Source organism: Tamandua tetradactyla, chromosome 6 (genome assembly GCF_023851605.1).
Source record: "Tamandua tetradactyla isolate mTamTet1 chromosome 6, mTamTet1.pri, whole genome shotgun sequence".
Lineage (NCBI taxonomy): Eukaryota > Metazoa > Chordata > Mammalia > Pilosa > Myrmecophagidae > Tamandua > Tamandua tetradactyla.
Window position 1 is genome coordinate 38,234,326 of NC_135332.1, and position 25,455 is coordinate 38,259,780.

Genomic DNA, 25,455 nt, shown 5'->3' on the forward strand with positions numbered 1-25,455 from the left:
ACTCTAGATATATAGTAACTACTGAAAATACACTACAGTTTTTATAGATTAATCATACTGTATATTTGAAAAATGCTTTTAACTTTTCAAATTGTTTTCATATGTATCTGTGACTCTCAAGTGGTTCCGCCCTTCAGGAGAGTTTCAGTGATTCAGAGGAGTGTTTTTGGTTGCCATTATGACAGGGCCATTACCAGCATTTGGTAGGAGCTAGAGATGCTAAGCCTCTGCAGTGCACAGACAGTTCTGCCCAAAGAATAATCGTCCTGTGCCTCATGTGACTTTTGAATGTCCCCGTTAATGTGTGGTGAGATTTCAAGACAGGAGATGTATTTTTTTGGTGGTACATGGCCTGGGAAATGTATTTTTACTTGTATTTTATCACATTGTGTCCCGTGTCATAATAAAAGAAATTATTTTAACGCCACACTTCTTAATAAGACCCAGGCCACTTGTGAGAATATCTTCTTCATTTTCTCCACTCTGATAATATTTAATTTGTCTTGGCATGTTATTCCTACTTCAATTAAGATTATATCCTTTGGTCTCTTATCATGTGCAAACAAGTTTGGTTTGTTATCACTTATCCAAACATTAGTTTCATTGTGATGAACACCTGTACTTCTTTCTGCTCTTTGATTTCCTTAAGTTCTAAGTCCAAACTGATATATTTATTATAACTAGTTGCTAGCATTACTTTTTTTTTACCATATGAACATTCCTTTTTTTTCTTTTTTTATCACATAGTGGTATATTCTTCATCATGATCATTTCTTAGAACATTTGCATCAATTCAGAAAAAGTAATGAAAGGAAAACAGAAAAAATTCATACATACCATACCCATTATCCCTCCCTTTCATTGATCACTAGCATTTCAATCTACTAAATTTATTTTGACATTTGTTCCCCCTATAGTTGTTTATTTTTAATCCATATGTTTTACTCATCTGTCCATAAGGTAGATAAAAGAAGCATCAGACGCAAGGTTTTCACGATCACACAGTCATAGTGTGAAAGCTATATCATTATATAATCATCTTCAAGAAACATGGCTACTGGAACACAGCTCTACATTTTCAGGCAGTTCCCTCCAGCTTCTCTGTTACGCCTTAACTAAAAACGTGATATCAATTTAATGCATAGAAATAGCCTCCAGGATAACCTCTAGACTCTGTTTGGAATCTCCCAGCCATTGATACTTTATTTTTTCTCATTTCTTTCTTTCCCCTTTCGGTCGAGAAGGTTTTCTCAATCCCTTGTGTTGCGTCCCAGCTCATTCTCGGATTTCTGTCCCATGTTGCCAGGAAGGGCCACACCCCTGGGAGTCATGTCCCATGTAGAGAGGGAGGGCAGTGAGGTTGCTTGTTGTGTCGGCTGAGAGAGAGAGGCCACATCTGAGCAACAGAAGAGGTTTTCTTGGGGATGACTCTTAGGCCTAATTTTAAGTAGGCTTAGCCTATCCTTTGCAGAGATAAGTTTCATATGAACAAACCCCAAGACTGGGGGCTCAGCCTATAGCTTTGGTTGTCCACACTGCTTGTGAGAATATCAAGAATTCTCCACTTGGGGAAGTTGAATTTTCCCCCTTTCTCACCATTCCCCCAAGGGGACTTTGCAAATACTTTTTTATTCACTTGTTCAAATCCTTCTGGGATTTAACGAGGCATCACTCTGGACAAACCTACAAAATCTCATGCCCTACTCAAGGTTCCATGTACTTATGGTGTTCAATTAAGCTGTCCACATAAGTTATATTAGGAAATGCACTAGTCAAAACATAAATTTTGCACCAAATAAACATTTTTTGCTTTAGTCTCACACATAAGTTAAAGTTTTAAAATATTAATTACCATCTATTTTCAACACCCTGCATTATTGACATTACTTTGTTCTTCCTCATGCAAAACATTTTTAAATTTCTACATTTAAGTCACTATCATTATACACTCTAGGCATTCCTAGATTATACCATCTCAGTCTTTATTGTATATCTTTCCTTCTGATTTCATTTGTGCCCCCAGGCCTCCTTCCTCCATCACTCTCACATTCAGCTTCATTCAGTGTTCTAACATTATTGTATTACAGTTAGGTAGTATTGTGCTATCCATTTCTGAATTTTTACAGTCAGTCCCATTGCACAATCTGTATCCCTTCAGTTCCAATTACCCAATATTTTCCCTATTTCTATCTCCTGATGACCTCTGTTCTTAACTGAAATTATCCAAGTTTATTCATTAATGTTAGTTCATATCATTGAGACCATACGGTATTTGTCCTTTTGTTTCTGGCTAATCTCACTCAGCATAATGTCCTTAGGGTCCATCCATGTTGTTACATACTTCATAATTTTATTCTGTCTTACAGCTGCATAATATTCCATCGTATATACATACCACAGCTTGTTTAGCCACTCGTCTGTTGATGGTCATTTGGGCTGTTCCCATCTCTTGGCAACTGTAAATAATGCTGCCATAAACACTGGTGTGCAAATGTCCATTTGTGTCCTTGCCCTCATGTCCTCTGAATAGATACCTAGCAATGGTAATGCTGGATCATATGGCAATTCTGTACTTAGCTTTCTGAGGAACTGCCAAACTACCTTCTACAGTGATTGTACCATTTTACATTTCCACCAACAGAGGATAAGTGTGCCTCTTTCTCTACATCCTCTCTAGCACTTGTCGTTTTCTGTTTTATTGATTATGGCCATTCTGGTGGGTGTGAGATGATATCTCATTGTGGTTTTGATTTGCATTTCCCTAATAGCCAGGGAAGTTGAGCAACTTTTTATGTGCCTTTTGGCCATTTGTATTTCCTCTTCTGAGAAGTGTCTGTTCAAGTCTTTTGCCCATTTTGTAATTAGGTTGTCTGTCTTTTTGTTGTTGAGTTGAAAAATCTCTTTATATATACTGGATACTAGATCTTTATCTGATATATCATTTCCAAATATTGTCTCCCATTGTATAGGCTGCCTTTTTACTTTCTTGACTAAGTTCTTTGATGCACAAAAATGTTTAATTTTGAGGAGTTCCCATTTATTATTTTTTTTAATTTATTTATTTTTATTTTTTACATGGGCAGGCACCAGGAATCGAACCTGGGTCCTCTGGCATGGCAGGTGAGCATTCTTGCCTGCTGAGCCACCGTGGCCGGCCCCCATTTATTTATTTATATCTTCAGTGCTCGTGCTTTCGGTGTAAGGTCTAGGAAGCTACCTCCTCTTGTAATATTTATAAGATATTTCCCTACATTTTCTTCTGAAGTTTTCTGGTCTTAGATCTAATGTTTAGGTCTTTGATCCATTTTGTGTTAATTTTTGTATAGTGTGTGAGATATGGATCCTCTTTCATTCTTTTGCATGTGGATATCCAGTTCTCTAGGCACTATTTATTGAAGAGACTGTTCTGTCCCAGGTGAGTTGGCTTGACTGCCTTATCAAAGATCGATTATCCATAGATGAGAGGGTCTATATCTGAGCACTCTATTCAATTCCATTGGTCAGTATATCTATATGCTAGTACCATGCTGCTTTAGCATTACTCTTCACCATGTCTTCTAATGGAATTATTCCAGGGCAGAATGAAATACAAATTTGTATATATTTATTTACTCTTATAGTGTCCTTTGGATATTATTTTTATTTTTTTAATAATTATGTTTTTAGATATAGTATCTATAAATTCATTTCAGCTTTGGATACTATTATTTAAAGGATTATGTTTATAGATATCTATAAATTTCATTTCAGCACAGTAAAAGATGCCATTACAAAATACTTTTAAGAAATTAATATAATGGTTCTGATAGGATTAAGAGCACTGACATATATGTTTCATTTTATTCTTCTAAAAATTCTCTTTCCTTTCCAGAGAGATAGGGAAGGAGAAAGACTTCCGGTGTAATGACTTACCCGAGGTTAGCCGGCTCTTTAGAGTTAGGCTTGATTACAAGGTGGCTTGACACACTTTATCATACCGCTAATTTTTCAAAATAAAATGTTCATTTATTCCATCAGCAAGTAATTATAGTACAACCATGTGCAGGGCACTGTGCTGGTTGTGTATAGAACTCAGAAGTAGAGAAATCGCAGTCCCCAACTGTGCCAGTTTTAAGCTATTATATACCCCAGAAAAGCCATCTCCTTTAATCCTCATTCAGTATTGCCAGGTGGGATCTTTCTGATTGTTTCCATGGAGATGTGACCCAGCCAATTTGGGTGGTAACTTTTGATTAGATGGTTTCCATAGAGATGTGTCTCCACCCATTCACGGTGGGGTTGCTTACTGGAGCTCTTTAAGAGGGAACCATTTTGGAAAAAGCTTTAGAGCCACCAGAACCAACAGAACCCACACAGCCAGAGACCTTTGGAGCAGAAGGAAAATGCCCCTGGGGAAGCCTTATGAAATGAGGAGAGAAAGCTGGGAGATGCCACCATGTGCCCTCCCAGCTGAGAGAGAAACCCCAAACTTCGACAGCCCTTTTTTGGAGTTAAGGTGTCTTTCCCTTTATGCCTTAATTTGGACATTTTTACAGCTTTAGAGCTGTAAACTTGCAAGTTATTAAATTCCCCTTTTTTAAAAGCTGTTCCAGTTCTGGTATATCACATTCTGGCAGCTTACTAACATACCAACTGTTTTAGTTTCCTGGCTGCTGAAACAATACCATGCAATGGGTTGGCTTAAACAATGAGAATTTATTGGTTCATGGTTTTGAGGCTAGGAGAAGTCTATAATCAAGGCATCAGCAAAGCAATGCTTTCTCCCCGAAGGCTGGGGTGTTCTGGGGCTGGCTGCTGGTGGCCCTTGGTCCCTGGCTTTTCTGTCAGATGGCAATGCACATGGTGGGATCTTCTCCTTTCTCCTCCAGGTCCTGTTGACTTCTGTTCTCTTCCTGCGGCTTTCTCTATAAGGGTTCCAGTAGTAGGATCAAGAACCATCCTGATTCAGTTGGTCACACCTTAACTAAAAATAGCCTCATCAGAAGGCCCTGTTTACAGTGAATTCACACCAAGAACATGCTTCTCTGGGGTGCATAATTTGATCCGCCACAGTAGCACAAGGAGGGGACAGAAGACAAAAAGAAGCCCAGTGACTACATTCAGTCCAGCAGCATCATTGTCATCAGGGTGGCCCAGGTACTCTAGGAGTCCAAAGGCAGGGACTGCTTCTGCTGGGAAGACTTGGGAAGGAGGGGTGCACGGAAGTGGCATTGGGATTGAGTCTGCAGGATGGGCAGAAATTTGACAGAATAAGGAGAGGCAGGATAGGTGGAAGGAGAGAGACTTGGGCATAATTTATTTTGTTCAAGTAAAGGTACAAGGAGGGAGAGGCAAGAGCAGAGTCAGGGAGAAACGTCAACTTTATTTTGCAGCATGTTCAAATCCTGAGGGGCCCCTGAGAAGAAAAGAATGTCTCCAAGAAAAGGCTCATATCACAGGTCACTAGATACACATCAAAGAGAAGGTGAGTAAGAAGGCAGATTAGCACAATAACACCAGGTAGCACAGAACTTTTCCGTTTTTACTTTTGTGATAAACACAGGCTTAAAGATGGTTTTTGTAGCATTGTGTATGCTAGGGAAGCACTGGGATCCATATAAAATATCCAGCAATAAGGAAATGTATATGCTGGTTATGGAATTTAACATAATATGTATCTAACTTGGTATTATTAACAAGTCAAGGTTAAAAAAGAAGGGACAAGATACTATTGTAGCTCAGAAGAGACCTAAGAGACATATCAAATGCAGTGTATGGTTCTTGATTGGATCCTGGTTTGAATAAACCATCTGTAAAAGACATTGTTGGGAAATTTGAATATGGACTGGGTATTAGATGATATTGAGAAATTATTGTTAATTTTCAAGTTATGTGGGAAAATATCCTCTTTTGGAAAGCATATGGAAATATTTAAAGCTAAAATGTCATGATATCTGTAGTTTATCTTAAAATACTTCAGTAAAAATAGATGAAGTCAGTATGACCAAATGTTAGCAGTTGTTGTTTAGGTGAGGGGTTTAGGGGTGTTTATTATCCTATGTCTCTGCTTTTCTGTATGGTTGAAAATCCCCATATTAAAAATGAAGGAGAGAGAGAGAGAGAAAATATTGTTTATCAATAATTTTAATAATGTTGAAAAATACTTGTGATATAATGTTAGAGGAAGAGAAGCAGGAATCAAAATTTTATATATGGTTTGCAGTAGTATATAGTGTGGACATTGTTTTAAAAAGGAATAGATGCAAGTTATAAGGCACTTGCACTCCCAGGGTTCAGGTCCTAGGGGTGAAGTTATGCATTAGAACTCATCTTTCCTGCCCCCTCCAGCTGGTCAACAGTAGAGCACAAACCTGAAACCCATACTCAGCCCATCCCAAAACTCTCGCTCTTTTATATTTTTATCGTGAAGAATGATTTATTTACACTGGATGGAAGCAATTTACATTTTTATACACACACACGCACACTTTCAAAGTTTTCATCTAAACTTCTTCCAGTACACAGTTGCTAAAAAAAATTCTTAGAAATTAAAACGAATAGAGAATGCAACTATAAAACGTTTTGTTCTTTTAATTATGAAATATTCCTCAAATGAATTTAACTCAAAAATGATATTACAAAGAAATCAGTCCATCATCAACTGGAACACTATACTGTGACTCATGCTGAAATCATGTAGCCTGTAACACGCCAATACCATTTTATTTATAGTGGTACATTTCCTTGACTCCTCCCTTTAGTGACTTGAATTCATAATACGCAACTAGGAATTTACAATTCAGTTGCCCAAACCCTCACTCTTGCCCTACACCAGGGGTTGGCCAACGTTTTCAGTAAGGGGTCAAATAGTACATATTTCTGGCTTTGCAGGCCAGTTGGCGTCTATCACACGTAGCCCACTCTGCTGTTGAGGCAGGAGAGAGGCCGCAGGTAATAAACGTGTGGCTATGTCTTGAGAAAACTTTATTTTTACAAAAACAGGTGGTGGGCCAGATGTGGCCGGTGGGCCGCAGTTTGCCCAGCCATCCCTCTCATGTTGCTGACTTTCAAAACAGTCAATACACACACACAGAGAAGCCAAAGACAAGAAAAACCTCGCTTAGTTGTAATTCTCTCTTTCATACTTTTCTTTATTTCCCAAATCTGCTAACATGGTCATGTAATACTTTCATATATGTGTATTTATTTATACAATTCCTCTTGTTTATTTTTTGGGAGGAAAGGGTATTCTGTAACATATTTGTAAAGTTTCAAATTGAAAAGATGCAGGCCATATGGTGAAAAATCTTCCTACTCTGTTTCCAGCCACGTAGGTTTGTTCCCCATAGGCAACCAGTGTTATGCTGTGCTTTGTGTTCTCCCGGAGCTGTGCTGCACATGCAGAGCCAAGTTAGCAGAGCCACAGTCTTGCACAGTGCTGAGGGACACCGTGTATATGGAGCTCTGGCTGCGATTGACAGAATACAGTGGCCTGGCACCTTCTGCAGCACAGAAATCCTGACTAAAGATGTTTATGTTTATGTGTGTGTGTATTAAATATGTACTTCTGGATATAAGTGGATATATGTACGTGTATTTTCTCTAACTTTTAAAATTGTATAATATAACATATGCAAAGCAAAGGAATAAAAAAGCAATCATTTTCAAAGTACTCTTCAACAAGTAATTACTGGACAGATCTCAGAATTTGTCATGGGCTACCATACTATCATCTCAGATTTTTCCTTCTAGCTGTTCCAGAAAATGGAGGCTATAAGGAATATATATTTTTTTATCAGCACTTTTTTCTTTTTTGTGAAAAATAACATATATACAAAAAACAATAAATTTCAAAGCACAGCACAATTAATTGTGGAACATATTTCAGAGTTTGATATGGGTTACAATTCCACAATTTTAGGTTTTTCCTTCTAGCTGCTCTAAGAAACTGGAGACTAAAAGAAATATCAATGTAATGATTCTGCAATCATACTCATTTGTTAAACCCTACCTTCTCTGTATAACTCCACCATCACCTTTGATAGTTCTCTAACTCATAGGCCATGGGCTATGGCCATTCTAACTTTTCATTTTGGAAGGGACTGTCAGTTATAAGGGGCAGGGAGATGGAACTAGCTGATGTTCTGGAAAGGCTGGCCCCTCTAGGTTTCAGGACCTGTCTGGTCCAGGGACTCATCTGGAGGTTGTAGGTTTCTGGAAAGTTACCCTAGTGTATGGAACCTTTGTAGAATCTAATATATTGCCCTTGGTGTTCTTTAGGATTGGCTGGAATGGTTTTGGTTGGGGTTTCGCAAGGTATGATGGGTAGCGATGTCTAACTGAAGTTTGCGTTAAGAGCAGCCTCCAGAGTAGCCTCTAGACTCTATTTGAACTTTCTCAGCCACTGATAGCTTATTTGTTATACTTCTTTTTCCCCTTTTGGTCAGGATGACATTGTTGATCCCATGGTACCAGGGCCAGACTCATCCCTGGGAGTCATCTCCCATGCCGCCAGGGAGACTTTCACCCCTGGATGTCATGTCCCATGTAGGAGGGAGGGCAGTGGTTTCACTTGCAGAGTTGGGTTAGAGAGAGTGAGGCCACATCTGAGCAACAAAAGAGGTCTTCTGGAGGTGACTCTTAGGCACACCTATAGGTAGGTTAAGCTTTTCCATTACATACATAAGCTTCCCAAGGGTAAAGCCTCAAGATCAAGAGCTTGGCCTGTTGATTTGGGTGTTTGACACAGTACAAGGGGATTCCCTGATAGTAAAGTTTAATACTTGCATATTATTAATTCCATCCCTCAAGGGACTTTGCCAATACAATTTTTCCCCCATAGGCAGGCACCGGGAATCAAACCCGGTCTCTAGCATGGCAGGCAAGAATTCTGCCTGCTGAGGCACTGTGTCCCACCCTGCCAATACTTTTGCGTTATCTGATTTATACCTCTTTTTTACATACTGTGCTATACTTGTCTTTTTTTCAGTTAGTGTATCTTAATGCTTTGTCAGAATCAGTTTATATAATGTCCTCATCCTTTTTTGTAATGATGATAATAATGGTGGTGGTGCTGGAGGTGGTCACAATTTGCATCCTGTGTGTGTGCCAGGCATTGTCCTAAGCACTTAGCGTGAATGAACTCACACATTTCTCATAACGACCCCATGAGCTAGGCCCAGAGAGGGTAAAGGACTGACCCTGAATCACAGCGAGTGAGTCTCACAGCTAGTGAGAAAATCCTCAGGGAATTCTCCCACGGTTCCCTGAAGTACTTATATAGGCTTGTGTTTTATGTTCACGTCTTTGATCCATTTGGAATTCTTTCTGGTATGAGGATCAACTGCATTTTCCCCAGTGGCTCCTGTCATTCCAAGCACCATTTCCTGGCAGTTTGAAGATACCACTTTTCTCACACATGAAAGTCCTAGACACTGGACTTTCTATCTATTCCATTGTTCTGAATGTATAATCAGGCATCAGTGCCACACTGTTTTAATTATTGAGGTGTTCTAATTTCTGCTAATCTCTGGTAGGGGTTCATCTCATCATTATGTTCCTTTCTCAGAAGTGTCCTGGCTATTCTTGACTTATTTTTCCACATTAATTTTAGAATCATTAAATTTAGAATCACATTAAATTTAGTTTGTCTAGGTCCGTGTAAAAAACCTTTCCACTGCTTTGACACTTACCCTCCACCTCTGCACCCCCCACTCCTCCCAAAGGCCATTTATTCGTCTGTCCAATCACAGCGTGCCCAAGTCACCTTTTCGGACTTGTCTTCCATCACTCACAGCAGCCTACCTGTGGTTTTGCCTCCCCAGCTTTCCTTCTCGTAAAATTGCTCTCCAGTTTTTCACTTGGAAAAACTACTTCTCCTTTATTCTCTATCCATGATTCTAGCCACTGGCTTTGGAGTTTGGTTCTGGGAATACTTATCTGCAGACCTTAACCGCCCCAGCCCAGTGGCGCATTCTGCAATCCCCACTGCCCTTGGCTTCCCTGCTGCAGGAGCCCTCCTTCCAGCCACGTCCTCCCTGGCTGCTCTAAGAAGCCTCTCTGCTTCTCGCCTGTCTGTAACTTCACGGCAGCTGGTCTCCTTTCCTCGGCCACTTAGCTCCTCCATCCTGTTTACGAGCCATTTTTTCACTCACTTGATCCAAATGTCAGCCGTACTCAGCTTGAGCGAGGCTGGGTCTCTCACCTCCCCAGTACCCACTGCATCTAGCTCAGTGTTTTTCACATTGTGGATGGATGCCCACGAAATGGCTGCTGATTTAAATTGGGTTAAACCAAGATCATCTTCATCTGGAAGCTTAGGCACAAGTAAAGCAACCAAAGCCTCCCACGCCAGGCACAGGCGGACCCATCTTGGCCACCCGTTGGCTCATAACTGACCATAGGGATTGCTGCTGCCAGCCATCCTGCTAGTGACCCTGGGATGTCTGAGCACAGCCTCCTTCCCCTAAAGGTCCACTTTGTGTGCTCATCCTGGTCACCTGCAGAGTCCTATGTGTCCTGGGTCCCTGAGCCTGTATTATGACTTTCCCTGACACACTCTGAGATAAGTTCTGAAAGGCAGATGTGGAATGGGGTTGCAAACTAACCCACTTCATGTGTGAATCCACGTGTCTTCAGTAAGACAGTTGCAGCTGTCTTCCTGCAGCCTGATTTTATGTGAACCCATTTATGTTGCATTACATTTCATGTTCATCTTACTTGTTTCTTTTTCTTTATTTCTAAGCATTTAAAATTCACTCCCTTACTCAACAAATGTTTACTGAGCAGTTACTCTGTGCAAGGTGGGTGTGGGGAGAATGACAGGTCTACTCAGGCAGCTTTTATAGTCTCTTGGGGATGGGGAAGCAGGCAGTCAGCAAGGAAACGTGAATTAACACCATCATTTCCACGAGTGACAAGTACTAAGAAGATAAAATGGGATAATGTGCGAGACAGTAATTTGGGATAGTTAGGGATATTTTAGATTTTGGCGTTAAGCTTCTTGCCCCCTAGACTTTAAGGACAGTATTTAAAGACTACCTCGAGTCTTCACTTTGTAATTTAAACGATCATCTCTTTAATGTATGTCTTTGTATCTTTTGGTTGGGTTTTATTAAAATAGAACTGCTCTTGAGAAAAAAATGATAGAAATTTAAAGTTCATTCATTCATTCATTCAACAAATACTTAAAGGACCTCCCGACATATGCCAGCCTTGTTCTAGGTGCTGGAGAAATGGCAGTGAACAACACAGAGGAAGTCCTGCACAGGGGAACTTTCTGGGCTGGGGTAGGCAGCAGACAGTTCTCCAGTGAAGAAATAAACAGATGAGATGGCTTTGGATGGTCAACGGCTATGAAGGAAATAAATAATGTGATGAACTGGAATGCAACGAGTGGACAGGCCACTTTAGAAAGGCTGGGCAGGAAAGGCTTTTGTAAGGAGGCCTAGTGTTTGAACTAAGATAAGAAGGGTGATGAGGGGATACCTGCGCACGGAGTGGAGAAAGAACATTCCAGAGAAAAGAAACTGCATATGCGAGAAGCCTGAGGAGGGAAATAGCTCATTTTGAGAAATGGTAAGGGATTGTAAAAGAAGACAAACGTCAGATCATGTAGGGCCTCTTAAGCCACAGCAAAGGGGTTCAGCTTGATCCTGAATACAGTGAGAAGACACTGGAGGGAAGAATCGGGATCTGACTTGCATCCTATAAAAAGCCCTCTGGATACTGAGGAGGGAAATAGATCGTTTGGGTAAGTTCCCAGGGAGCAAGAAGGAGCTAGTTATAAAGGGGACCCCCCCTTTGCAAAATCTTGTCCCATGCAAGGAACTAACTCACAGAAGACACACTGGATGTGTCATAGATGGGGAAACTCAAATCCAGAGAAGTTAGATGACCTGTGTGATTGTTTCGGGCAGATCCAGAAACGGGATGAGGGTCTCATCGTGCAGACCAAGCAGACCATTTATTTTAATTCCCCCTGTTTTGCTTCAGTCACCAGTTTGGTGAGGGGAAAGTTCCAGCCATCTGCAAGCAATCCAAATGCCTCACTAACCTGCCACCCACCCACCCACCCCCACAAAAAAAAAGAAAGAGAAGGAAAAAAAGAAAGCAACCCCAGAGCTCGTATGCCTCCATTCTCTACAATCATTTCTCTGTATTACAGCTCTTGTCATCTTACATTATACATGAATAACTAATCAACCAAACACAAACCCACTGATGAAAAAACATGTATTAGATCTAGAATGTGAGCAGGGTAAAGTGTAATATTAATTTCACTGGTAAATAGCAAAATGGGAGCAAACATGAGGGATGTTAAGGTGAGAATGGTGTTTCTGAGCACTTCTGGGAAAGGAAACTTCCCAGGAAATAAGGGAAAGGGAAATAATCAAATGAACTTGACCATATCTGAAATGCACAAAGGCCATTCTTTTTGCTTCTGGCATTCATACATGAGCATTAATAATGGTCAGACCAGCTGGCTATTTAAACCAATATTCTGTCTACATCAGAATAGAACAGTTACTATAATAATATATCTTGCACTATGCTCGGATGGACATTTAGATGTTAGTATTAATTCCCCAATCAATCCTGGGGGCTGATGCTTTTTTGGACTTCCATTGAACACAGCACCATGCTAGGTATGTAGAGGTGCCCAATAAATGCATCCTTTCATGAACTTCCTAAATTCTGCTGCTGTCTACTATTTTCTTAGTTCTTGAAGTCTGTATCTGCCTCCATCCTTTCCCTGACTTATCTTTCTTGACCACTAAGGATGAACTCCTAATCTCCATACCCAGTGAATGGTCTGGAATATTTGAGTCTTCCTCCTCTTCCACTTTGACTTCGTGACATCTACACTGCCCAGTCCCTTCAACCATCTTTTGTGACTCTGAACTTTCCTGACTGATCTTTTCTGACTGGTAGCCTCTCCTCTCAGACCTCCTTTCCCTCTTCCTGTATGCGAAAGCATGTATTCCACTAGGGTGCTGTGTTTTTCTCTTGTCACTCTTTCCCTGTAAGAAATTAATTGCATTTCATTTCAAATCAATCCATTTATTTATCATCATCTGTCACTCTATACACAAGTACTTGTTTATGGGCCTGTCTCTCCAACTAATGTGCCAGCTCCTTGAAGACAGAGGAGCTTGTATTCCTATTTGTTCCCCCAGTGCCTGGCAAAAAGCTGGCCACTCAGGAGATGTTCAGTGCCCACTGGTTGAATTGAAGGACTTGATCCTTCAGACTACACTTGGAAGAAGACTGGTGGAAAGTATTATCCCTACAATATAGAGGGGGGACCCCAGCATTCAGGTAGGTTAAGTAAACTTTGAAAACATGATTCCTAGTGTCTGCTACTGAAACTCTGTGACTCCAGTGCAGTAATCATTCAGATATTGCCATATGCAAAAGGACTGTTAGGCTAATGTTGATGATGCTAAATCCTGATGCCCAGTCCTTCTCAGGCCCTTCCCCCTGGGCTTGAATTTGCCAATCCCCCCGCACCCACAGGCCTGAGCATAAAACTGCATGGGCCTGACCTCCAGCACGCACTGGGGTAATGCTTCTCCTACACTCTGCCATTCTATTAATAGAGCTTAAGATTGCATTAGGGTTTCCAGAGCCTCCTTGTGCTACGCTGTGGGTTCCCATCAAGCTCGTGATCAGCTAACCTCCCCCCAGCACCCCGCTTCGGGTCTTCCTCATGAAGCCCCTGGCAAGCCAGGCTGCTCCACTAGCATTGTGGGCAATTGATTTTTTGAATGCTTGTGATTATCAGTGACCCAGACTAGAGGATACAAAACCAGGTCTCACTCTCTTTTTTTTTTACTTTTTAAATTTAAATTTATTTATCTTGTATTTATGGTACATAACCACATACAAACACAAACATTCTTACCATATGATCATTCTGTTCTCGTTATATAATCAATAACTCACACTATCATCACATAGTTGTATATTCATCATCATGATCATTTCTTAGAACATCTGCATCAATTCAGAAAAAGCAATAAAAAGAAAACAGAAAAAAATTCATACATAACATACCACTTACCCCTCCCCTTCACCAATCACTAGCATTTCAATCTACTAAATTTATTTTAACATGTATTCCCCCTTTTATTTATTATTATTATTATTATTTTAATCCATATTAAAAATTATTTATTTTTTATCCATATGTTTTACTTGTCCATTGATAAGGTAGACAAAGGGAGCATCAGACACAAGGCTCTCACAACCACACAGTCACACTGTGACAGCCATACCATCATACAATTATTTTCAAGAAACATGGCCACCGGAGCACAGCTCCACATTTTCAGGCAGTTCCCTCCAGCCTCTCCCTTATACCTTAACTAAACAGGTGATATCTTTATAATGCGTAAGACTAACCTCCAGGATAACCTCTCAACTCTGAAATCTCTCAGCCACTGACACTTCATTTTGTCTCATTTCGCTCTTCCCCCTTTTGGTGGAGAAGGTTTTCTCAAACCCTTGATGCTGAGTCCCAACTCATTCTAGGATTTCTGTCCCACGTTGCCAGGAAGGTCCACACCCCTGGGAGTCACGTCCCTCGTAGAGAGGGGGAGGGCAGTGAGTTTGCTTGCTGTGTCGGCAGGCCGAGAGAGAGAGAAAGAGAGAGAGAGAGAGAGAGAGAGAGACCACATTTGGGCAACGAAAGTCACTCTCCTTTTTCATGAGACATTTGCCGAGTGGACGGGGTCTTGGGCAATTGTTCAGTACCCCGAGGTATGGCCAGCATGGGGGCCTTCAGCCTCACTGGAGCCACAAAAGGAAGAGGATGGCAAGAACCATAGAGCCTCGTGTGCCTCCCACCCTAGGATGCAGCCACTCTTGGAGTTTCATGCCCTCTCCAAGCAATATTATTTTTAGCATGAATGTCTTGCTCAGCAATTTGCTCTACAGTCCATCCTCTGTTGTGCTTACATCTAATCTTTTCCTTTCTCCCTTCTTTCTCTCTGCCTGTGCCAAATATGTGTTTGGCTAAACAGGTTTGATTTTGACCTATTTGAATTTTCCCTTCAGTGATTACAGAGCTTTCTCCCTCTCCTTCCTTTCCTTTAATTGGCTTTTGCAGCCCCTTGGAACTAGCTGATTGGTAATTGTAGAAATAGCAATATGGTCTATTTTGGTGGGTATTGGCCTCAGTTCCAAGAAACCTCTGGATTTGTGGTACTTGAGTCTCCGAATTTGATAGTAGGACCCTGAGGTGAGAGAGCTTCTCTCTGCTCCGCCAGTAGAGGGCACTCAAACACACGGGCGCAAGGAGGCATTCCCCTGTTGGCCAGAAGAGGGCACTCATACCCACAGTACTCCAAACGAGGAATTTCTCACACACAAACGGATCGTGCTCTATTGGTCTCCTGAAGACCTGGACATATGATGAGCTGACACTACAGCCAGGCTACTTATTGCTATTTTGGCCACCTCCAGCTGTAAATGGTAAAAAGAAAAGAATTTATAAAAATCAGGACTCAATGTTGGCCAGAACTTGTTGGTGGTTTGTGGGTCTGTGTGAAGAACTTGTTGCTGGTAAGTGGGCAGGCTGATGGGGCTATGAGGCTAGACCTTGGGAATGACTGACGTTCACAGACAACCTGCAGAGTCTGAGAGGGGGTGCTGGGTGTAGGGGCCCTGTAGATTTCCAGCTGCAACATTAGATTTCTGTTCGGCAAGGCAGGTCATGGAGGGGATGGGGCAAGTTCCAGAGTAGGTGTAGAGGCGTAAGGGAAGGTGACGGTGGCGCCAGGTCAGACATTTCCAGGTGGAGTTAAAAAGTAGCCATTCCCCACCCCCCACCCCTTTCATCAAGGCTAAGTTGGTGACTGATTAAAAGAGAAGTAATGGAATATTAAGCCCGAGAAGGCAGAGGAGAAAATGGTTTCCAGGTGGAAAGGACTCGACAACCTGATGGTTCTTGTGCTGTGACTATATAAAGTTAAGCCGACGAGTTTTCAAGCAGCCCACTGTTTTCCCTGCCTCCCAGGCAGCTCTAGGAGGCAAATGGTTCCTTAACTGCCAAGCAGTAAAGATGTTTAATAAAATATATAAAGAACACTGACAGAATGACACACAGTTTTAAGATACATAGGAGAACAGCCCTGGGATGTTTTTAATGAAATAGTAACTTTCTGTGTAATTCCTGAGCCTTCTTTCTTATGCCAACCACACCCATAAGAGAGGCACCGTTGGGGAGGGGACTGGCCAGACCACCTTTGGGTGCCCCCGGCAGGAGGCTGCTGTCTGGGGGACCATGGCCAGCCCCACTCCCTATAGTAAGTCACCGTCTACCTCTCACAACTCCTGGGGATTAAAGATCTCTGATCTTGTCCCCACCGCACCTAGAAAGGTTGTCTGCTATGGTTACTCAATAGATTGTATCAATTGATAGGGAGTCTGGCCCTTTCTTACTCTGTCAGATGTGTGGGGAGCAATTGTCCTGTTGGGTATAATCATTTTGAGTAGGAGGTGAGGAAGGGGGGCTGCAGAGGTGAATGAAAAAAAGCAAAACCCTTCAACCACAGCCCTAGCTTCCTAGCTGGGACAAATATGAATATGGAAAAAGGAAAAAGAATTCTAAAATGTTTTAAGTCTTTTTTTTTGCATTCCCCACCCCCAGTTTGGAAAAGAAATAAAAAGCAAATCAAAGCAAAATTTCTCCATCATTTAAGTAAAATGGACCTTTATGTGTCTAGATATATCAGACAGTGCTAGGAGTAAATCGATTACACAAAGATATTTGTATGTTAGATCAGTAAAGGGTGTTTGGAAACTAATTGTGCTTTCTTTCAACCTTCCACTTTCCTCTCTTTTTTTCACATTTTGACATTTTCCAGATATTTTATGCCTTTTAGTTCTGACTCTGTTAGAAAGATACCATCCTGGCTTTCCTGTATTCTGCATCTTCAGAGGAAGGACCAACTTAGGATCTATACTCCTATTTCTGTTTTTTGGTAGGAGACAAACCAACCCTGGATTTGAGAGCATGCTCAAAAGTTGTAATTCTTGAGGAAAGCAGCTCTTTATTTATTTAAGTGCAATACAAAGGGCCCATTACTTTTACACATGGATTTTATACTTGGTGAAATTTTCATGAATAAATAATCATTTCACTAAATATTTTCTAGTAAAAATATGGTTTACTTTTTCTGATGCAAAGTCTGCCGTGTCTGTTCTTAAAAGTAAGGCTCGTGAGACAACAGAAGACAGATAAGTGGACAGACTCTTTATGAGAGTGGTGCCCGCGTGGCGGGGAAATGCAATACCAAAAAGTAAACAAAGAGCATTGTGTGAAAAAGAGCAAGTTTAAATTAATCTTGCTTTTTCCAATTTGAAAACATGCTCACGGTTGTTAGTAACCGAGTCAAGACATTTAAATCACATATATACTTTTATATCTTGACAGTGACCTTTTATAAGTGTGCAGTGGGGATAAGAAGATGAGCAAAGCAATGCCCCAGAAAGAGCATTTCAGGTAATTGAACATGAAATGTGTTGCAATCTGATAACATTAATAATATGTCTTCACTATTTTTTATCTAATATGCAGTTCATTTGGTCAGAGTCTAACTAAAGCACTCCATAAATGTTAGCATATGAATCCCCGTTGCAAACCTATAAATAAGGTAAGCAGCTCTATTTTAGTACAGTTTGAAGTATCCCTGTATTAGTTATCTATGCTGTGCAAGATATCACCCCAAAGGTAGTGGCTTCAAACAGCAAGCATTGCTTATCTCATCCAGCATCTGCAAGTCAGAACTGGGAGCAGCCTAGCTGGGGGGTTCTGGATCAAGGTCTCGGATGAGGTTGTGTCAAGATGTTGGCTGGTGCACCATCTGAAGGCTCAACTGAGGCTGGAGGATTTGCTTCTGGCATCAGGATGTGTTGTTAACGGGTGACCTCAGTGCTTATTCCCCTGGGCCTCACCATAGGCTGGTTGAGAGTCCTCATGCCATGGCAGCAGGGGTCCAAGAGAGAGTCAGTCGCAAGCCACAATGTCTTTTACCACTTAGCCTCAAAAGTCACTCACCCTCATTTCCTCCACATTCCATTCATTAGCAGCCAGTTACTAAGTAGGTACAGCTCACACTCAAGGGAAGGGAGTTTAGGCTCCACCGCTTGGAGGAATATTAAAGAATTGGTGGACTTCTTCTAAAATCACCATCATCCCCTATTTACAAGTAGGGCAGCAGAGACTGATGGGGGCTCCCCTGCTCAAGGTCACTCAGCTACTAACTAGTAAAACCTCAGACAGAAGCCTGAATTTACCCTCTGCAAGGCCATCCACACACAAAACGAAACAGACAACCCCCAGTTCTGAAATGACTGCATACAAATCCAAAATCTGCTTCCTTAAAATTACCAAGGTCTTCTCAAAACGGTAGGAAGCTTTCTGTTTTGAAATGAATGAAATGTACACTAAGCTAGAAGGTGGGAGCCAGCTCTCCTTCTAATCAGCTCTGTGGCCTTGAGGAAAAGCCCTTCTCTCAGTGACCTTTTACTTCTTTAAAAAACAAAGGCTAGGCTAGCTGAGCAGCTTCCAAACTTAGTTGCCCATCTCAAGTTCTGGGGGAACTAAAAGACATACAGACTCATGGGCATTATCTTAAATCTACCAGATCAGAATCTCTAGGAATCTATATAATTAAAAAGTTCCCCAGGGGTGGGCCACGGTAGCTCAGCAGGCAAGAACGCTTGCCTGCTATGCCAGAGGACCCGGGTTTGATTCCCGGTGCCTGCCCATGTTAAAAAAAAAAAGGTCCCCAGGAGTCTGATGACCTGTTATACAGACAGAAAGAACCACCTAACTAGATGATTTCTGATGCTACCAGCTCTAACATTGTTTTAACTCTTCCCTTTTGACTGGGTATGCCTGGGTAAATCAAGGGGAACTTTTAAATATATAGTACCTGCCTTCCTTTGCATCTCCTGCAAAATAATTCAGAAATTCTGGAGGTGGAGCCCTGGTATCATTTATGTTTTTGTCTTAAAAAAAAAACACAATAGATTTTAAAGTTATTGTGTTCAACACAGTGAATACACATTCATTGTGTCTGCATATAGGAAGCACCTGAGGCGCTTTACCAGCGCTGTTGGCAGGGCGCACGGGTGGGTCAGTGGTAGAGTTCTCACCTGCCATTTGGGAGAGTCTGGTTTGATTCCTGGCCCACGCACTCAGAAACAAAACAAAACAAAAAAACATTCAACAAATCGTGCTGCGATAATGACATATTCACATGGAAAAAGAATGAAATGTGACCCCCCCATCACACAGCACATACGAAAATCCCTGCCGCCCAGACTGTCCCCCCAAACCAAATAAATCAGAATCCCTTGGAGTGGGACCAATTATCAGTATATATTTTTTTAATGTTCCCGAAGTGATTACAACATACAGCCAAATCCTATGTTTGCCTTATTTGAGACAATTTCAATGTAACTGCATATATAAAAGATTACTCAGAAGAAAAACCGAAATCTTAGATGCTTCAGTACTCTAAGAAAAATGCATTTCAAATGGGAGATATTAAAAATTAAATGGAAGTAAGTTCCATTTCTGGCAATATGGTAGACTAAATCACTTGAAAACCCTCCCCAAGCTCACAGGAGAGCAAGAAAAGGCTAGAAGACAGGATGGTAAGCAGGCCAGCTGAGGCTGAGCTGGCCACGGGCAAGTTTGCATGTCTTGGGAGCCTCAGGTTTTAGCAGGGTGCATGAGTAGTTCAGTGGTAGAATGCTTGCCTTTCAGGTGGGAGACCCCGGTTCGATTCCCGGACCATGCACCGCCCCCCCACCCCCCCAAAAAAAGTAATGGACAGAAGACTATGCTTTAGGTTCATTAGAAGTCCATCCAGATAAAACTGGAGCCTCCCCAAAGCTGAATCATTAGAGAAAGAACTCACTAGGAAAAAAATTCTTCCCACGGCAGAGGGACACAAGAACATCTGTCTTTCTTGACATGGGTTGGGGTGGAGGAGAAGAGTCTTCTCTGAGAAGTTGACTATGGCTTTGCTCTCATAGAGTCTCAGGCTGGAATTTATACCATCTCTATGGTCCAGGAACCCCAAAGTTGAAAAATTAAGATAAAAATACAGACCCAGTGTCAAACTACAAACATATCTGGGTACAATCTTCTATAAATAAAATAGAAGTAGACACAAGAGTCCCAACAACCTCAGGTAAGAGAAATACCAGGCAGACTATAAAATTAGTAAGTTTAAAATTATTAATGACATAAAAGAACATTTGAAACTATGAGAAAATAACATAGCATCATTCTAAAAAAAGGTAGATTTGAAAGAGAACTAAATAAAACTTTGAGAAATGAAATATATAGTCATTGAAATGAAAACCTCAGCGGATGAGTTACATAGCAGATTAGACACAGTTGAAGGAAAAACTGGAAATGAATCTCAGGAAATTGCCCTGGAAACAGCGCAGAGAGATAAAGTGAAGGAAAGTCTGACAGAAAAGTTGAGAGTGTACTGAATAGAAGGAGAAGGTGCATTATACATCTAATGTACATCTACAAAGAGAAAACAGAGAGAGCGGAGTGGGGGAGGGGCGTAGGAAGGATTTATCTAGATAACAGCTGAAAATTTTCCAGACTTGATTAAAAACTTGAATCCCTAGATTTTGGATGTACTAAACGTCTTGAGTCAGATAAAAAATTTAAAAGAAATTCATACATGATGACAGCATAATAAAAATGCAGGAAACTGAAGACAAATTGAAAATGTTAAAATGGAGAGAAAAGAGATTAACTACAAAGGTGTAGCAATTAGACTAATAGCAAATAGAGAAACAAGAGGACAAAACAGCTTCAGAAAAGTACCGAGAGAAAATAACTGTCAACCTAAAATAACTGTCCAGAAAATTATCATTCAAAAGGCAGAGTGAAATAAGATATTTTTATTTTAACAGAGAGAATATAGCACTCCCATAACTTTCCTGAAAGTACTACTAAAGGATGTTTCAGGAAAAAAGGCTGGTAGACAGAAAGAAGAAGTAGTGTACAAGAAGCAAAAATGAACACATTGGATTGACTGTATAAAATTAAAATGACAATAATGATCAAATTTAGGAGCATAAAATCCATAAAACAACAATAACATAAAATAGTAGGTGACTGACATTGAATTGTTCATCATTAGTTTTAGGGGGAGATGCATCATTTTAGATTAATGATACATGTTAAAAACTTAAAAGTAATTACTAAAAGAAAAGAAATATAATTTATAACTTCTTAATTAGAAAGAGTTAAGGAGGAGCAAAGAAGTCTCCATCAATTCAATAGGAGGCAAGAAAGGAAACAAAAAAGTTGAGTGAAAGCAGAGTAATAAAATATGCAAAATAAAATGGAAGACATAAATTCCACAATATCAGAAATCAGTGAATCAACAGGCTCTTTCATACATTGCTAGTGGGAATACAAACTGGAATATTGCTTTGGAAAACCATGTGGCATTAACTTGTAAAGTTTTATATTTACACATCTTATGATCCAACAATCACTCCAAAAAAGTGGAATTCTTGCCCAGATACATCAGAAGACAAAAATGCTCAGAACAGCAGTTAATAACAGGAAAAACTGGAAACAACCCAAAAGCCCATTGATAGAATGGACAGATTAAATTACAGCATAGTCACACAATGGGATATTAAGCCATTACAAAAAGGAATGAACTATAATCAGATGAAATAATCTAGTTGAATCTTTTTTCCTTTAATTTTTAATTTTGAAATAATTTAAAACTCACAGGACAGTTGCAAAGATAATACAAAACCCGTATAGAGAACTCCAACATACCTCCACCCCAGATACCCAGATCCGTCAATTTTAACATTTTGCCGCATTTATCTTAATATTCTTTTCCATCTATATGTCTGTCTATTTTCGGAATATATGAAGAGTAGGTTGTCTACATCAGGCTCCTCGAACACATAATAGTTCCATGTACATTTCCTAAGAACAAAGATATTCACCTCAAGTACAGTTACCAAGTTGAAGAAATTTAACATTGATACAAGGCTTGCAATGCCTATTCCAATTCTGTCATATGTCCCAGTAATGTCTTTTGAGCCTTTTCTCTTCCCTTATTAGGTCTCATCCGGGGTCACCTATTGCATTTAGCTGTCATTGTCTCTTGAGTTGCTCTTTTTAAAATTGTGTGGTCATATATACAATGTCATCCACCCCAATGTGTCCCATTCATTGGGATGAATCACACAATTCATCCCACTGAATGGGCTCCCTCACCACCTTCCATTATTATACTTAAATCTCAGTAATACCATGCAGAATAAAAAAATAAGCCTCAGAAATGTTTCATTAAGTCTAAGACAATGAAAACCAAATAGTATATTATTTAGTCATTGCTATGTGTAGTGATACTATTTTTGGAAAGCAAAAGAATTAAAAAAAATACAAGATTCAGGTTGGTGGTCACTTCAGATAGGGGAGAGGGATGGGGAGAGCCCTCAGGTAGGCATAAGTCATTATCACTTATTAGTTTTCTGGTTGAACAGTGGGTTTACAGGTGTTCATGATATCAAAAATAAAATTAAATTAAATTAAACAGGGCCACGAATATGCCCAAATGATGACGGTGTATTGGACCAGAGATTGTGACTAACACATTTTGTGCCTAAAAAGTTCACTAAAAAACAACAGCATTCCTAATAAAGGTAATGACTTAGACTTAGGAGTTAAACTTAACAGAAGAAATAAAAGAACAAGATCCAGCTATATGCATTTTTGGAAAAAAAACAAAAACATTTTTTATTGTTACATATATATACAAAGAAAACAAAGAAAAAGCAATGATTTTCAAAGTACACTTCAACAAGTAGTTACAGAACAGATTTCAGAGTTTGTTATGGACTACCATTCCATTATTTCATATTTTTCCTTCTAGCTGCTCCAAAACACTGGAGGCTAGAAAAATTATATTTTTTCTTTTTTGTGAAAAATAACATATACCATATACACAATAAAGTAATAAATTTCAAAGCACATTGCAACAATTAGTTGTAGAACAGATTTCAGAGTTTGGTATAGGTTACAATTCCACAATTTTAGGTTTTTTCTTCTTAGCTGCTCTAAGATACTGCAGACTTTTTACAAAAGAAGACTCACTTTAAGGACACAGAGAGGTTGAAAATAAAAGGATGGGAAAAGATAAACCAGACATATATTAACTAAAAGAAAGTTGTAGTAGTAATATTTTTCTCAGGCAAAGTAGATTTTTTTTTTTTTTGGCAAAGTAGATTTTAAGGCAAAAACATGAGGAATAAGGGTCATCTGGGTATACGTTAAAAGAATAGTCCAGGAAAACAAAGTAACAAAGTAGGAATATACCTTATAACATAGCCTCCACATACATACAGACCACATTCCCTAACCACTCTCTAGTTAAGTCAGAAATCAATAACTAAAAGATAACTCAAACAAAACAAAAACCAGCCCCATGCTTAGGAATTTAAAAGAATATTTGTATTGAGTCATGGGTGAAAAGAAATCATAATTGAAATCTGAACATTTTTTGACCTGGATGATAAAAAAAAATGCCATATATCTTGTGGAATGTAGTTTGAGTGGTCTGTAGAGTAAAATCTATAGGCTTAAATGTTAGTATCAGAAAAAGAAGGCTGAAAATTAATTACCCAAGCAGCCAATTAAAGAAAGTTTAAAAATTTGAGTAAACCCAAAGAAAACAGAAGGAAGGGAATACCCAAAGAAAGCAGAAAGAAGGGAATACTATAATATATATAATAATATTTAAATATATATATTTTATATTATATTCTCAAATACAGCAGATAAGAATATGTTATAATAAAATATATAAATTTGCAAGAATAAATGATGGAAAAAGAAATAGAGAGTATTAACAAAACTATAGCTGATTCTTTGAAAAGCTAGTAAAAAGGCAGAGGTTTGGCACAACTGATCCAGATAAAAGAGAGAAGATACATATAAACAATATGTGGAATGAAAAAAAAAAGGACATTACAGATAGTTAAGCAAAGATTAAAATATGTTAAGATAAAACTATGAGCAGTATTTTGCCAATAAATTTGAAAACCTTGTTGTCATGAATAATTTCATTCAAAAAATACTGTGTAAAACATGCACCTGAGAACTAGAAAACCTGAAGAGATCTATAACCATTAAATAAATGGAATCAGCAGTTAAAAATCAACCGATTAAATGTCTATTTCTGACCGAGACATTTTACCGGCAAATTCTACCAAACATTTAGGGAACACATAATTCCAGTTTTATACACACTGTTCCAGAAAATGGAAAAAGAAGGAACATTTACCAATTCATTTTATGAGACCAGTATAACCAGACAAAGGCAATATGAGAAGGGAAAATTGCAGTCAATTTGACTTGTGAACATGCATGCAAAATTCCTAGAATGAAATTAGATGTTGGCATTCATTCATTCAACAAATATTTATTGAGTGCCAACCACGCACTAGCATGCACTGTGCTAGGAGACAGTGGTACACGGTGATGGTTGTACATGGATGTGGTCTCTACTCTCAGAGAGCTTACACCCTGATGGAAGGGACGGTGATGAATAGATGTTCACATGGGGTAAGGTACACAGGGAGGGTTCTGGCAGTGTAATGGTTTATACCAAGGTGGATTCGACCCGACCCAGAGGTCAGGTAATGCTTCCCAGGCAAGCAAAAAGAGCAAGAGTAGATGTAGGAAAACATTTACTCTTTTAAGAGGCTACTGAAGGAGCTCAGGTGAGAGACCTGGGATGCGGTAGCAAGAAGATAGATTTAAGAGATATTTGAGAGGTGCGATCCATAGGCCTTCACAATAGATTGCACATGGGAAGAGGTGAGGAAGAGGCCTCAACTTTGTTGTCTCATGAGGATGGTTCGGTTGGTGGTGGTTCTGTTCACCAGTAGAGGGAACCCTAAAAGAGGTTCACATTTCGGAGGAAATAACAGGCACATGGTTTTGGACACCGTGAACTTGGGTTACCTTTGGGAAGTCTAAGTGGAGATGTTGACTAGAAAACTGATAATGAGCAGCAGGCCATCTGCGAGGAGGCTGGGGTGGAGATTTTAATGTGAGTGGCATCAGCATGTAGGTGATATTTAAGACCATCCTACGGAGGAGTCCCGCAGGGAGTGTGTGCGGCTGGAGGAGAGAACAGAGCTGAGGATGAACACCAATATTTTAAGGAAAATGAGAGGAGGAAGAGTCAAGACAAAGAGAGAGAGAAGGAGTGGTTGGAGAGGTAGGAGGAAAACGTGAGAATATGGGCATCAGGGAGGCAAGGGAAGAACGAGTGACAAGAAGCAGTGTCCAACAGTGTCATGGGCTGTTGAGACTTAAAGAGGGAGCAGAACTGGTATTGTGCTGCTGAATTCTCCTGACCAAGGGGCTACACTGAATGAGCTGGAGAAGAA

At 40.0% G+C, this 25,455-nt stretch overlaps 1 protein-coding gene across 2 annotated transcripts in view; it reads left to right on the forward strand.

Annotated features, from left to right (window-relative positions):
- Positions 1–25,455, forward strand: part of MSI2 (musashi RNA binding protein 2) — a 501,147-nt gene that overhangs the window by 80,118 nt on the left and 395,574 nt on the right. For both annotated transcript variants that reach the window (XM_077164879.1, XM_077164875.1), the window contains exon 3: positions 17,420–17,488. Coding sequence is in view for 1 of the 2 variants with exons in the window: in XM_077164875.1 (XP_077020990.1) it covers positions 17,454–17,488 (35 nt within the window). In the remaining variant the exon portion in view is untranslated. The remainder of the gene's footprint in view (positions 1–17,419; positions 17,489–25,455) is intronic.